Source organism: Peromyscus eremicus, chromosome 3 (genome assembly GCF_949786415.1).
Source record: "Peromyscus eremicus chromosome 3, PerEre_H2_v1, whole genome shotgun sequence".
Lineage (NCBI taxonomy): Eukaryota > Metazoa > Chordata > Mammalia > Rodentia > Cricetidae > Peromyscus > Peromyscus eremicus.
The window spans coordinates 135,986,203-136,002,862 of NC_081418.1; the positions used below are offsets into that span (position 1 = coordinate 135,986,203).

At 43.3% G+C, this 16,660-nt stretch overlaps 1 protein-coding gene across 3 annotated transcripts in view; it reads left to right on the plus strand.

Moving 5' to 3' along the window:
• Ano2 (anoctamin 2) overlaps window positions 1-16,660 on the plus strand; it is a 333,798-nt gene that overhangs the window by 238,206 nt on the left and 78,932 nt on the right. For all 3 annotated transcript variants that reach the window (XM_059258640.1, XM_059258638.1, XM_059258639.1), the window contains one exon: window positions 13,250-13,324. In XM_059258640.1, the coding sequence (XP_059114623.1) occupies window positions 13,250-13,324 (75 nt within the window). The remainder of the gene's footprint in view (window positions 1-13,249; window positions 13,325-16,660) is intronic.

Consider the following 16,660-nt stretch of genomic DNA (forward strand, 5'->3'; position numbering starts at 1 on the left):
CCATGCCAGAGTCTGCATGCTGTCCTGATGTTTTGAATTCTGATCTCCTGTTCTCACCTGAATTACTTTCTAAGTTCTTCTTATATCACTCTGGGGGTTCTCTAGCCCACAACTACAAGTTCTTCCACATTCCTTTTGCAAACCAGTTCCAACATCCCATAAGCTGAGCATTCAGATTTATCACAGAAATGGGCACATTTCTTGGTAGTAATTTTCTGTATTAGATGTTTTTATATTGCTGAGATTGCAATTTGATGGGGGAAACATCAATTTTGACTTGTGATTTGAATGTATATAGTCCATCATGGCAGAAAGGGCATGGCAGAATTAACAGGTTATGGCTGTGATAGCAGCTCATTCACATCAAGGAAGATCAGGAAACAGAGAAAGGGAGGGAAGGCTGGCCTATGAACTTTGATCCCACCCTTTCCTCTCTCCAATGTCCCACTTCTTCTAGTTAGGTCCCAACACAATGCTACCAGCTAGGGACCAAATATTCAGTCCCATGGGCCAATGAGGGGATGTTTCATATTCAAGCCATCATAGGGAGATTTCATGAGAACTTCAAATCTACAAACAAATGTTCAGCAAATCAGTTCTCCACTGTATGACCAGAAGGTAAGGGGAAAAGGGGACACATGAAGCTGGAGTGTAGACTGAGAAACAGAATTATGTGACCCCAGGGGACACGAGATACTTCAGAGTCAATGTTGCAGAAGTCTTCACAGTGCAGGATGGCTATGTCCTTCCTACCTGCATAAAAGCAAGGGTGCATCAGAACACTACCAGGCAATGCTGAAAGATAACCCTCTTCACTGTACTGCTTAAGAATGGCTGTCCTACCTGGGGCCTATGCAGGGTCCCTTGGCTCGGCCTGGGAGGAGGGGACTGGACCTACCTGGACTGAGTCCACCAGGTTGATCTCAGTCTGTGGGGAAGGCTTTGCCCTGGAGGAGATTGGAATGGGGGGCGGGAGGGGGGAGAACAAGGGAATCTGTGGCTGATATGTAGAACTGAATTGTATTGCAAAATAAAAATTAAAAAAAAAAAAAAAAAGAATGGCTGTCCTTTCCACACCTGCCTGTGGGATATATAGTTGGCCATTTAAAAAATATTGACAAGTTACTATGAGTATCTTATATGTTCTTCTTTTCCTTCTCTGACATCTACACAAGACTGTCACTGATGTGTATTTTTAAAAGTGGCAAAGAGGTTTTGTGGGCTATTTCTGTTCTGATATGAAATTAGATTCCACCCAGTGGCTTAATGCTCAGTTGTAAGCTTATGAGCACTGAGCAGTACAGAAGTGAGCGAGACGATTGTTTCCAGAGTGACGGCTACTCATTTATCTGCCTATGTAACCGAATTCCATGGATCAGCATAATCTAAGTCCTTGTGTCCAACAGTGCACTGTATTTGCAGGCTTCTTACTTCCCAGGGGTTTAGAGAAAAACAGATACAAGATAAACAAGATAGCTGTAGACCATTAGTTCTTAGCCTCCCTAACGCTGCAGCCCTTTAATGCAGTTCCTCATGTTGTGGTGACTCTCAACAAAAAGTTATTTTCGTTGGTATTTCATAACTGTAATTTTGCTATGGTTATGAATCATGATGTAAAGATCTGTGCTTTCTGATGGTCTTAGGAGACACCCTGTGAAAGGGCCATTCAACCCCCAAAGGGGTCATGACCCATAGGCTGAGAACCTCTGTTATAGATAATGATGTGATGTAGATAGTGATGCAGAATAATAGAGGCAAGGGGTGATCTAGAGGCTTGAGAAACTCAGAGGAGGAGGAATGTGCAGAGGGTGAAAGACGGGCAAAGGGGCTCCATAAAGGTCTCAGTGTGGAAATCAGTCTGGTAGGTTCAAAGATCAGGAAAGAGGCCAGTGTGACTGGAACAGCATAGGAAAGGACTGCACAGGGAGAGACTAGATTGGAGAGCACCCTGAGCTGAGAGCATATTTAACCTTGTTGTTCCCAGCACAGACTTCAGATGATCCTAAGTCCACGGTGTTTGTGTGCTTCTAGATGTGGTTGTATAGTGAAGTCTCGTGTACTATATTGAGGAAGGCATCAGTTATTAATGGTTTCAGCCAATTCTTCCTTTTATGGACAAGGCCTGGAGAAGAACAAAAACTTTCCTGTCCCTTGCCCTCACATTATTAGGACTCATGTGACCATTGTTGAAAAATATCTTCCATTGAGAGGGTGAATGGGGAGAAGTTGTCTCCGATCGGAATCTAGGCAGGGTACTTGACAGAGCAGTAAGCATTAGGGGAATGGAGAGAGAGGAGCTCATCCTAGCGCTGGACCCCAGGGGACAAGCAGCTAGTTTGAGAGACAGATGCTGAAACAGCAAGCTCTCTGGGGAGCCAGAGGAAATGAGCGGGACCTCAGGGAGTGGTTTTTTTTGTGTCTTCTGGGAAAGCTGAGCAGTGGGAGCAACAGATAATGTTTTCCACTTTAGCCACAAATTACACTGTGTTTTGTCCTGGGCTTTAGGCATGCCTGTGGACTTAGGTGCTGTGCCATGTGACTGCCTCTGGTCCCTTTGTCAAAGAGCCCTCAAAGAAACTGAGATCCTGTCTATAAAAAGCTTCTGCCTCTAGAAGGCCCTTGGGTTCAATTTTGGGGTAATCTATAAAGCTGAGGAATAAGACCTGTATTGGTCCCTAAGAGGTATTCTGAGCTTAGACTGTGGGGTCCAAGTCCAGGTGGTGAAATGATGTTACATAGGTCAATTATGTGGCTTTGGAACTAGAGGGACAACTCCTGAATCTGTGCTATAAGAAACAAGGACCACAGTGAACTTGGGTTTCCTTGTTACAATGGCAAGGAATCATCACCTATTAAGATATGTGTCCCAAGCGTCCCTGGGAGGAGGGGACTGGACCTGCCTGGACTGAGTCTACCAGGTTGATCTCAATCCTCGGGGGAGTCTTTGCCCTGGAGGAGATAGGAATGGGGGCGGGTTGGGGGAAAGGGGAAGGGGAGGGGGGAGAACAAGGGAATCCGTGGCTGATATGTAGAATTAAATTATATTGTAAAATAAAATAAAATTAAATTTAAAAAAAAGTATGTGTCCCTAGTGGGTGAGGTTAAGAGGGGGAAGAGGGAGAAGGGAGAGAGGGCAAGAGGGGGCAAAGAGGTAGGAAAAGAGGATAGGGAAAATGGGAAGAGAAGAAGATGGGGGGTGGGGAGGAAGGGTGGATGGAAAAGGAGGTTATGAGATGATAAGGTTTGAATTCTATGTGCCAGACACAAATAGATGCCCATCCTGTGCATTAGCTCACTTTAGCTTCATAGCATCTTGTATTGTTGACAACTATTTTCAATTTCTTTTTATAGATGAGAAAATGGGATTATAGAGAAATTTTCCATGTACCTAAAGTCTTGTAGCCGATAATCATATGAGCAAGGAATTGAACCCAGATAGAAGACTGTAGACTAGACTGCTTGGCAGTACACCTGGGATGCCATGGTATCTCCAACCAGGCTGATGAGATTCCCAGCTTGATCAAAGGAAAAGCAATGGAGAATGCAAAGAGGGCATAAAGACAACAAATATTAGCTGAGCAGTGGTGGTGCATGCCTTTAATCCCAGCACTCCAGAGGTGGACCTCCGAGTTCTAGGCCAGCCTGGTCTACAGACTGAGTTCCAGGACAAGTCAGGGCTATTCAGAGAACCCTGTCTCAAAAAACCAAAAACCAAGCAAAGAAAACGTATTTTTTTTTTTCTGAAATGAACCTGATGGCCCCTTTTGACATGACTGGCCCCAGCCCTGAGATTCACTACCACTTTCTTCTTTACTTTTCTCTAACTGTGTGGAGAACTGAGGTGGAATGAACCTGTCGGCCAGGAGTTCACAGAATAACCCTCATCAGTCTCTGACTTTGCTTGTCCTAGTGAGAGCAACCTGAATCCCTTCTCTGCCCTCTGAAACGGACATCTGTGAGTGGGAGAAGTCACAGTGGTGGCAGTCTCAATTATTCATTTCTCCCTGAGATTACACCGAGGTGTCCTACACATGCAAGGTCATTAATGTATGCAATATGAAACTCCTTAACTCTGAACTGTTGACTGCCTAATATTAGGCTGTCACCCCCTGTCTAATCCCAAAGCCTAGGATCTGATGCCTTTTTCAGGATTTGTAACATGAATTCTAAAATGGTCTTACAATAAAAAACCCGGAACCAGATGTTGGGGTAAATGCTGAAAGATCAGAGAGGCAAAGGAACCAGCCACTGCCACGCGTCACCTCACTAACTCCACAAACTCTGACTGAAATCCTCTGAGTCCTCACCCAAAAGGCTCCAGCCGAAAAAGCCTTTTGTTCTTGTCTCCTCATGCCTTATATACCTTTCTCCACCCAACCATATCATTTCCTGTCTCACCTTTCATAGTGCTGGGATTAAAGGCATGTGACTCCCAAGTACTTGGATTAAAGGTGTGTGCCACCACTGCCTGGCTCTTTTTCTCTCTCATGTAATCCAGGGTGGCTTTGAACTCACAGAGATCCAGATGGACCTCTGTCTCCCAAATGCTAGGATTAAAGGTGAGTACACCACTGCCTGGCTTCTATGTTTAATCTAGTGGCTTGTTCTGTTCTCTGATCTTCAAGTAAATTTTATTAGGGTATACAGTATATCACTACATTTCCTCCTTTTTTCTCTAAAATAATAAAAGAAGGTTATAACTAATATAAAAAACTATATACAATAAGTATATATAATACATACAATCAAGAATTGCATTAACAATGTCTAGTCCATTAATATTTGACAAATTCAGAGAAAACATTCCATTATTTATCCTGTTTTGGTGAGTCCAAAATATTGTACCTAACTCACTTTCTATCCTAACTTGTATTACCAACCAAAAACTATCTTTTGATGTCTTTCAAATTTACACATTTTACACCTCTTTAGTGAGTTTCCCAGTCCTACTCTTCTATGGGGCTTCTTGTCTGGGACCAGCTCCCACTGATCCCACAATTTAACTAACATGGTTTACCAACATCATTGCCAAGTCATTTTGCTCAGAAAATCCAGCTAAGTACCAATGCATCCCTGCCATCCCTGCTTCCACATGGTGTTGTCTGACTAGAGAAATTTAGTGAGTTGCTTCCAGACTTACAGAAGTCTCCACCTACTAAAATGACAAGAAGCTCAATGATGGGGAACCAGGAGCAAACAAGATGCCCGTGAAGCAAGGACAAGGAACTATTGATTTTATCACCATCTAGTAAAGATCTCAGAAAATAGTGCCTAGGCCATATCCTGTTTGCCTATTACACAAAAAGGGTTCCAGGTTTGCCTTCAGAGTCAAGGTCTGTTAATGTGATTGCAGACGTATTAGCTGGACATTTATTGTGCTTATACTTTGTGGTTCAAACTATCCTCAGAGAACCTTGGTTCAGTTCACTGAGTTATGATAGGAAAGAAGATTCATGGGAAAGGATGATTCATTAACTCAGAGACATTGAAAGTCAGGACATTCTACTGAGGATGTCCATTAGACAGTTGGACAAATTATTTGGGGGTTTAGCAGAGAGATGGGCTAGATGTAAGGATCTGAGCGTTCTTAATTGGTCAGTATTCAGAAGGTCATGCTTTTATCTAAGAGGGACTTAGTAAAAGGGAAGTGCTAGTGTTGGACTTAGTTTCAATTCCGTGTTCCTTGGAGCATCATAAGAAAATGAACTGTAGGGGCTTTCTCCCCACATCTCCCTCCTACTTCCATGGACTTGTTCTCAATCTCGTGATGTACTGGAAGCTTTTCTACACAGGTTACAGAAAACTTTAATTGCCATTTAAAACTATTTTTGCTTGACACATAATTGTACACACTTAACATTGCATCCATTGTGTAATATCAAATCAGGGTGATCAGCATATCTATAATTTAAACACCTATTATATATTTGTTGTAGGAACATCAAAAACCTGTATTCTAGGTTTGTAACATGTTTGCTCCATCATTGCCATCTATTGTCACCTCTCTGTGCAGTAGAAAACCAAATTTATTTCTCTTACTTATTTGTAACATGGTACCCAATGACCAGCTCTTTCTTGTTTTACTTCTCCACTGTTCTCAGCCTCTGGTAACCACCATGGTACCTTTTTAAAAGACTTATTTATTTATTTATTTATTTATTTATTTATTTATTTATTTATTTATTTATCTATCTATCTATCTATCTATCATCTATTTATTTATTTATCTGTGTGTGTGTATGTGTGTGTGTGTGTGTGTGTGTGTGTGTGTGTGTGTGTGTGTAGAGGCTGGAGAAAGGCTTTGGGTCCTCTAGAGCTGCAATTACAGGTAGTTGTGAGTCATCTGACATGAGAGCTGAGAATTGAATCCAGCTCCTCTGAGAACTGAACTCAGCTCCTCTGGAAGAGCAGCAAGTGCTTTTAACCATGGAGACATCTCTCCTGCTTCTGTATGCTGTAAGAATTTTCTTTCTTTCTTTCTTCCTTTTTTTTAAGGTTTCATATAAGAGATCATGTGGCATTTATATTTCTCTGCTGGGAATATTTGATTTAACCCAGTTTACCCCTGTTTACTCTTGTCATAAGCAACACAATTTCCCTCTTTCTGTGGCTGGAGATTTTCATTTTGTATGTATGCACTTTCCTTTTTATTCCATATCTTGTCGGTATTGTTGGCAATCTCTCATGGATGATTTTCAACCATTAACTTATTTAACCTCTGTCAACACATCTGGATCCCCTCTTGAACCTCCTTCACTGGGGTTTGAGAGCATTGATCTCTTCTCATTTCCCAGGGTGATGTATTTTGGAGGTAACAGGGCAGCATTGGGTGGGAAGACCCTGGACTTGGACACATTGCGTTCCATAACTGTAGCTTTACTTGTAAACTAGTTCCCTAATTTTCTAGAATCTTCAGTTCCCTCTAGAACATGGGAATCATAATGATAACTTTAAGGTATGTGGCAGGATTAAGTAGGGTGTGTCCAAGGCATGTGGATGGTGGTCAGCCATATCATAAGTTATTTAAGTGGGGACTCTTATGTCTGATATGTTCATAGGTTGAACAATAATACCTAGCAGAAAGGATCTGGTTTAAGAGAGTGATCATCAAAATGTGGTCCCCTGGCCACAGCATCAGCACCTAGGCTTACATGAGAACTTATTGGAAATGGTGATTCTCAGACCCTATTCTAGACCCACTGAGTTAGACTGTGTGGAGGAATAGCATAGACCTGTTTCAACAAGTCCTGCCAATGATTCAGAAAGCAGAAAGTGTGTGCTGAAGTCTGAGAACTGAAGTTCAGCATAGAGGGGGCAAAGCCATTGGAGACGGGGAGTGTGAGCTTCAGGCCTAGGGAGGTGGAAGTAAAGCGATTGCTGTACAGACAGGAGGACCTGAACTCATGTCCCCAGAATCCACATAAAAGCTGTGTACACTGATGTCTATAACCCCAGTGATGGGGGAGAAGAGACAGGTATATCTCAGGGGCTTGTTGGCCAGCTAGGAAACAGTGAGCTCAAGATTCTATGAGAGAGCCTGTCTCAAAAAAAAAAAAAAAAATAAGATGGAAAGCAATAGAGAAAAAATTAATACCTGACATCGACCTCCTAGGTCAATGTTATGCATGCACAGGTGAGCACCACACATACTCATACATGGACCTGCATACACACACACACACACACACACACACACACACACACACACAACTTTTGTGTGGATATTTTCTTGACTAATGATTGATGTGAGAGGGCTCAGCCCACTGTGAGTAGTGATACTCTTGGGCAGTATCTCGGGTGTATAAGAAAGCCAGCTGAGCAAGCCATAGAGAGCAAGCCAATAAGCAGTGTTCCTCCTTGGTTTCTGTGTCAGTTCCTGCCCTGACTTCCCTTTATGATGGACAGTAGGCTGTAAACTGGAATAGGCCCTTTACTCCCCAAGTTGCTTTTGGTCGTGGCGTTTTATCACAGCAACAGAGGGCAAACTAGATCACGTGGTTTAACGCTTTCTCTGGAATATCCCCATCATTTCTGTCTGAGAAAGCATCACCCTTTAATAACAAATAAGAAATCACCCAGTACTCTGTTTCCATGGCATTCTGCATGTATTATGCCATGCCATAATTTGTGTCCCTTTTCCTCATTTTTCCCTCCGCAGTCAAGGTTTCTTGGGGACAAAGTCTGTGAGTTCTTCTTTGTATCCCCAGTGCCTTGCACTAGTGTGGTGCTTGGGACCATCTGGAGTGCAGTCATCATCCTGAATAGGAGAAGAGACACAACTCACAAGTCTCTGCACAGAACTTGTCATTCTCCAAGGACTGCCCCACCCACCATCATCTCCCTGAGTGCTCGGTTGGACAAATTTTCACTTGCCTCATTCTAGAGGAAGCTGTAATATTGTTTAGAGAAACTGAACAATAACAACACCCAAAGTTGCTTGGCTAAGCCAGAGGTGGACACAGGGATGAAAGCCAGGTGTTGGATTTCTAAATTTATTGGATTCTTTCCCCTCTTTTGGATACTGTCCCCAACACTGGTAGGAACACAGGCTCAGTATATGGTTATTCTAACAAGACCATTTTATCCCCATTCCAGATGCTATTGTTCATAGCCTGCATGTGAGGAAGCAGATGAGTCCAGATGTTGCTGCTGTCGGGCCTCTGTCCTTTGTAGGCATCCTGGAAGGAAGAGAAGGGAACAGGCCAATATCCTGATTCCTTTGAAGCCCAAAGCCAAGTCTAAGTTGAGCATGATGCCTACTGATGGCTTGGCATTTATCATCTTCATTCTTTTTGTTTTATTAATTTATTTTAGAGTTTGGAGAAAGATTGAGTATATCTTCCTATAGCCATCCTTTGTGGACATTCAGTACTTTAAAAGTGTATATTAAAAACATATATGTGCCTGTAGATAGTGCTCCCTTGAAGATGGAAACACAACTCTATACCTTCAAAGATGGAAGTTGGCACCTCCTTCTAAAGAGCAAAGTATAGAATAGGGAGGAAGAAAACCTTCTCATAGAGAAATTCAACACACCCCAGGAAATCAGGCTTATCATCATTAGTGACAGGGCATATCATGGTCTCTACCCTTGAGAGGATGTGATAAAAATGGTCCTTCACTCGGGAGGCAGAGCCAGGCAGATCTCTGTGAGTTCGAGGCCGGCCTGGGCTACCAAGTGAGTTCCAGGAAAGGCGCAAAGCTACACAGAGAAACCCTGTCTCGAAAAACCAAAAACCAAAAAAAAAAAAAAAAAAAATGGTCCTTGACCTCTGGTCTTTCTTCCTCAAACTTATAACCTCAGACAAACTTTAAATCAAGATCAAGTTGTGGGTCCTTCTACAAAGCATTTGACCAGCACATTTCAAAGCCGACAAAGCCATCAACAGCAAGCAAGGTCTGAGAGGCTGTAATAGTCTAAAGGACCTAAGGGGAGGGAGTGACCAAATAGAATGGGTACCTTGGCTGTAACTCTGGATCAAGAGGCATGCATTGAACTATGACAATATAAATGGAGTGTGAACTTTTAGTTCATAATGTTGTGTGCTACTGGTTTATGAGTTGTGAGAAATGTACTGAACTTACATGAGAAACTGAATGTAAGGGATATTAGAATTCTCTATGTTGTCTTTGATTTTTTTTATATAAAAAAACGATTCTAAAGGAAATTTATTTAAAGAAAGGAACTATCACATGCTAGAGGTACACTTTAGAAAGCAGTTTGGTGGCTTCTTATAATGTCAAACATAGACCTACCATGTGACCATTACTTTGATACTTGCCCAAGTGACATGGAAATTTATACTTGTATCCAAATGGGTATACAAATTTTGGAAGGGCTTCATTCCTAATTATTATGGGCTAGAAACAACCCAAACATCCCCCAGGGTGGTGAATGGGTGAATGGACTGAAATCCATCCATATGATGAAATATAGACCATGCCTCAGTGAAGGGGGAAACTACTGAGCTATGCAACAGTGTGGATAAATCTCAGATGAGCTGCGCTGAGTCAAACTCCAAACTCAAAAGGAGCTGCACAGTGCAGTTCTACCTAATGACGTTTGGGAAGACTCAAAACCAGAGGGACATTAAACATTAAACAGGCTTTGCTAGTTCTGGGGACTGGGGACAGAGACCAAAGACAGGGGAAGGGAATGTTGGACAGTGATAAAAATCATTTCTATTTTGATCTGCATTGTGATTGTAGATACATGACGCAAAGAGTCATGAAGATGTGCAGAACTGCATTCTACTAACTATGAATTTTACTATCTTAATTCAGAAACCTCTCAGGGACAATTGCCACTTTGTCAAAGTCCCTTTCCTCCCAGGGGATCATTAAAGTAATATTCTCACCTACTGCTTTCTTAGTGGTTTCATTTCTAAATACCCAGTTTGCCAGAAGGGGACCTGTAAGGGCCGATGTAGATGTGATTGTCCTATTCGTTGAGCAGATATCTGTAAACGGGAGCAGTAGTCCAGGGACACAAACATAGACAGTAGAGACAAAGAAATAAGAGCAGACGACAGCTAGGCTGGTGTCTGAACAATGGTGACATTAGCTAAGTGCCCCATAATCACCTGCTTTTGATGTCACCAGAGCTGATTAGAGCTCACCGTTGTATGCGCCCTACAGTTTCTAAAGCTTTGTCACGTGCGTTCACACATTTGATCCACACAATACCTCTGCTACTTCAGGGAAACTGGCTTTGGCATCATCATTAAAGGCCAGAGAGTCTAAGAGTTCTCCCTGTGTGCCCGCAGTCCTCTTGGCCATCTCCTTAGATGGGCTTTATTTAAAAGGCATGCTAATTCAGTGTGGTGTCTATAATTGTTTTACAAGTAAGGAGTGTGATTGTTTCACAGTAGAGAAACTGCTGTGGGGATGTCTGAGATGGCTCAGTCTGTAAAGTGCTTGCTCTCCAAGTATGGGGACCTGAACCCATATTAAAACAACAGTAACAACCAATGCTAGAGGGGAGATAAGCAGATTTGTGGGGCTTGCTGGATAGCCAGCTTAACCTTGACTGGCAAGTTGTAGGCCAGTGAGAGACTCTATCTCAATGGAAAGGTGGCTAGCACCAGAAGTTCTTCCTTGGCCTGTGTGTGCATGCACGCACACACACACACACAAACACACTCACACACAATTACAGGGAATTCACTAAAGTCATTAACATAAGTATTTTAGAGCCCCAAATTCAGAATTGACGTGTTCTGGTCTGAATTCTACTCTACTTTCTGCTGTTCCACACACTGGTGATGTGTCTTATGGGAAGAGGGTACTCAAGTTAATAGCCTTTTACAATGACTCTTCACATCTTACATGGACCAGTGAATAGAAGGCTTTAGTTGGCTTCCTTTGTTGACCAAACTCCTGTCATTAAAAACTGCTTCATGCCAGGCAAGTGGTACATGTCTGAGATCCTGGCAGTCAGGAGGCTGAGGCAGGAGGATTATGAATTCAAGGCCAACCTGGGCTGCATAAGAATATCCCATCTCTAAAACTAAAACACAAAACAAATAAACTACTTTTTTTCACTGTTATCTTTACTAGTAAGCTACTTCAGAGAACAGTGTGTAATCTTGGTTTTTCTGTAGGCTTCTTGTGTTTGGATAGTGTCTGAAGGCATGAGAACTGTGTGTATGCTGGGATGTGTGCCTTCCAAACAAAACCTCATCACCATGAATATAAAAGGAGTGATCTTCCAACAAACACAAGAGTATCTGTGTCATAAACAAATGCTTTTCTCTTGACAGTGTCTACTCAATGCTCCTTTCATGCAAAACGGTGGAAACCGTCTTCCTGGTCTGACTTATGTCTACTTCCTTGTTTGTCCTGGAGGTCTCTACACTAGTTCTGGGCCCCCTGGGCTTTCTCCTCTCTGTGTCCTCAGCATCCACCCAGAGCCTGCTTCATCAACGGTGCTTGGGCTGGGTCTGATGAATGGCCTGGACCCAGACATGTTCATCAAGATCTTAGCTGTAGCTTGGAAGACCTTAGGCAGAGCCCCTCCATGAATCCATTTTTCTCGTTGGAGCTGTGTTCTTAGCCCATCTTCGGGTTTCCTTATGAATGTCTTAGAGGAGAATATTTTCAGGATCAGAAAGCAGTAGTGTGCTAGTGGACCCAGAGTGTGGAGGGAAACAAGAAATCCCACTCTTTGACTTCACTTGGGTGAATGTGAATGAAGTTTGATTCAGTCTGATTGGAAACAGGTTTCTGTGCTTCTGTCCCTTTAGAATGCTCACCATCTAGCATTTAGTGTGTTCTTCTGGTGTGATGAAAAGCCGGGTAGACTCGGAGTCTGAGACCGGATTCTCTGGTCGTTATGAAAACCTGAGTATAAGACATGTTTACATCATTCATAAGTGAAAGTGCTAAGAACTCAATCACAGTGTGATTTCCGGTGTCATCCATCGAGTCAGCTCAACCCTACACTTGTTCCAGACACACAAGGTAGATCCTTCCTTTGCCTACAGTCCCCACAGCTCACTCCCTAGTTAGCCCTCATTCCCAAGCTGATGGATGATTCTTCACCCTTTGGGAGTGGGAGGGCTGTTGTCTGTTTCTCCAGTGTGTGAACCCCCCGCCCCCCAAGACAGTAACACAGGGACTTTCTTTGGTCTCTTCATTGTGCCTGGCTCTGACGTGGGTACACAAAGGATTCTGAAAAGAAGCTTTGGCCCAGAAGGTGCTCAGCTTACAGTACAAGCTTTCAGAGGCTAGATGGCACTGTTGCTAGAGCCAAGTCAGGTCGGTTCTGAGAGAATAGCATGGAGAAGAGAGGGAGCAGGAGCCTGGGGTCCTGCCTTGCTGAGTTTGATCCTTGCTTACAGTGATGAGTGTCTCCCTGCCAGCTAACACAGTGTCCTTTGCCATTTTCTCTGCACTTCACAAACATGGCTTCAGACAGTCTTCACAGCCTTTTGTGATTGTCAGAACTGCTGTCTCGATTCTAAACATGTTCAGGGGCTATGAGACAGGGCCTCTCCATGTATCCCAAGCTGGCATCTAAGTCATGATTCTCTTGCCTCAGCATCCTGAGACCTGGGACTTCAGATGTGTGTTGTCAATCAAAATTAAGAGGGCTATTGTTAATATTGAGAGCAAGAAGACATCAGCTACTACAGAAATATCCATAAAGCAGCAAATGGTTGACAGGCAAATTTATGTAAGAAAAGGAGCAAGTCAATAGCTGTTCTTTGTGTCTTCTGATTGTCTCTACTCTCCTGTTTCATCTCAGGATGATGAAGATAAACTCACCTGGAAAGACCGTTTCCCAGGATACTTGATGAACTTCGCCTCCATCTTGTTCATGGTAATTTCTTTGAGGGACCACCTGCCTGGGACTGTATGCACGTTGATCCTGTTGTGAGTGTGTGTGATGTGGGTAATTTTTTTTTATGCTGTGGAGTACGAAGGGGCTGATAAAGGTGAGGCCACAGTATTGGATGGTGGAGCAAGAACTTTCCAATACTGATGTCACTGACTCTATATGGCTAAATTTGCAATGTCCTCAGAGTGGGATGTGTTCTTGGCCAGACCGAGAACTTGAAGGACTAATACAGAGGAGCTGGCTGCATAATGGTGCTGGCCCTTTTGGGTCAAGAGTGGCTCTCTCTAATGCTAACAGTGTCTGGAAGCCACAGAAGAGAGCCTGTAGCTAGAGTTTTCCTGCCTGGCCCACAGTCAGGGCAAATCTCTCTCACCTGCCAGTCCCACAGCCACTCAGACCCGACCAAGTAAACACAGAGACTTATATTGGTTACAAACTGTATGGCCGTGGCAGGCTTCTTGCTAACTGTTCTTACAGTTCAAATTAATTCATTTCCATAAACCTATCCCTTGCCACATGGCTCGTGGCTTACCAGGATCTTCACATGCAGCTTGTCATGGTGGCGGCTGGCAGTGTCTCTCTGACTCAGCCTTCCACTTCCCAGCTTTATTCTCCTCCTTGCCCCGCCTATACTTCCTGCCTAGCCAAGGGCCAATCAGTGTTTTATTGATTAATCAGCAACACATTTGCCATACATCCCACAGCAAGAGCCGGCTGGTCTCCCATCTCTGTGGATGCTTCATTTATTTTTCTTTTATTTTCCTGTGATTGTGAGAGCTTTTTTTGTTATTAATTTGTTTATTTATTTTGAGACTTAATGATGTTGGCAGTGTTGAGAAAAGCCAAGGGAAGAGCGTGAGATTGATTCATTGTGGAGTCAGATTAGCAATTTATGCTAGAAGACCCCAGAAAAGGTCATCAAAGGACCTCCTTGGGTCACTAACATCTGACTGTCTTCAATGGGAGGCCCTGTGTAGCTTTCTTTTTTGTTTAATTAATTAATATAATTAATTAATTTTGCATCTGGACCATAGTTTCCCTTCCCTTCTCTCTTCACAGTCTCTTCCTTCACCTCCCCTCTGTTCCCCTATCCACTTCTCCTCAGTTTTTATTCAGAAAACGGTAGGCCTTCCATGGATATCAACCTAACATGGTACATTAAGTTGCAGTAAGACTGAACACCTCCCCATGCATTAAGTCAGGGCAAGGTGACCCAGTATGAGGAATAGGGTCCTAAAAGCCAGTAAAAGAGTCAGAGACAGCCCCTGTTCTCACTGTTAGGAGTCCCACAAGAGGATCAAACTACACAATTGCCACATCTATGCAGAGAGCCTAGGTCAGTCCCGTGCAGGCTACCTGGTTGTTGGTTCAGTCTCCATGAGCTCCTATGAGTCCAGGTTAGTTGTTTTGGTGGGTTTTCTTGTGATATCTTTGACCCCTCTGACTCCTACAATCCTTCCTCCCTCTCTTCAGCAGGATTCCTGGAGCTTGGTCTAAGTTTGACTGTGGGTCTCTGCATCTTTTCCCACAAATTGCTAGATGAAGCATCTCTGATGACTATTGGGCTAGGTACCAATCATGAGTATAGCAGAGTATCATTAGGCATCATTACATTGACTTTTTCCCCCTCCAGTCATGTTTGGTTCTATCCTAGGTCTCTGGCCATCCATCCTCTAGGTCCCGGTACTGCAGGTGGTATCCAGGGTGGGCTCACTCTTGTGGCAGGAATCTCAGGCTGGACCAGTCATTGACTGACCACTCCCACAATCCCTGTGCCACCCTTACCCCAGCGCATCCCATAGGCAGGACAGACTGTGGGTCACAGTTTATGTGGCTGTACTAGTGTCCCACTCCCTCCACTGGAAGTCTTGCCCAGTCACAGAAGATGGCCAGTTCAGGCTACACATCCGAAATTGCTAGAAGCCTTAGCTAACATCATCCTTGTAGATTCCTGGGAGTTTCCCTTGCACCAAGTTTCAAGGGAAGATGCTTGGCATCATGAGGAAGACTGTGGGCACAGCAGTTCAGTGTGTCTGGACCAAACCACATATCAGTGCAGAAAAGATGGGAATTATTTTGAGTTTTCAAAACTGCAAGAAGCATCATCATTGCTGAGCCCACTGTCAAAAATTCATTCTGACCTGCTTGAGCTCATGGTTTTTATTAATGTTGCCATCATAGCTAATGGGGGACAGGAAACATGTAGTCTCAGAAACTTAAAATGTGCCAGGCCTGGTGTCACATTCCTACAATGGCAGCATTCCCGAGGTAGAGGCAGAGGGATTTCAAATTTGAAGCCAGCCTGGGCTATGTAGTGAGACCTTGTCCAAAACATAAATGTTCTTAGCTTAGACATCATCAGACCCAAGACCTTGTTCTGCAGGCGAAGTGCAGAGTTGTCAAAGCTTAGCAGTCTAGATTTGTTTTCCTCTCACTTCCAGACAAGCCCAAGGCATGGAGAGGCTGTTTAAGGGTCCAGTGAGCTGCAGTCTGTTAAAGTGTGACGACAGAAAGTTGAGTCAATTTAGTGCTTCAGAGACTCCCATCAGGTGCACGTCACTGTTGGAAAGTTCACTCATCACTCAAGAGGTGCTTAATGAATGTAATTGTGTACTTGATATTATTCTTAGGGACTAGACAAAGCAGATAATGAAAGAAAATAAGAAGAAGAAAAGAGAGTTTATGGACAAGGTGAGAGCGGCAGTGCACACCTGTAACCCTGGTACTTGGGAGGGTGAGACAGGAGGGTTTTGAGTTCAAGACCAGCCTGGACTGAAAATAAAGATATCTTAAAACATTGTACATATGGGAAGTAAATAAATAATACAGTCAATTTCTACCTTTAGTAGTGGTGGGTTAGGATCTTGTAACATGGATTTTGCTGAATTTAGTGGAAATTTCTGGATCAGTATGTTTTTCTAGTCTTGCCAAAGCCTTCAAAGGCTGCCCGGATGGTACCAGCGCTGGGCTAAAATCTAGAGGAGGCGGAGGAAGAGTGGAGCAGACATTTGTGCACTGAGGCTGCTCTCACTTTAAGGACATTTTCCCGCCTCTGCAAGGCCTTGGCTGGAGTGGTCTTACGGGAAGCAGGAGGGGTCAAAATAAGGACTATGACAAACTCAGAGTCGGTTAAATTCATTCAAACTGTAGTTCACCAAAAGCTGGTCTCAAAATACATAAAAAAGTACAAACTCAAGAAACTAGATAACTCAATAAAAACTCAAAAAGCAGCCACCTCCATAGGCACTTCACACAAGAGGAACTCCAGTGGCCAGTAACTCTATATTAGTGTTCATGGAAATTCTAATTTAAACCATG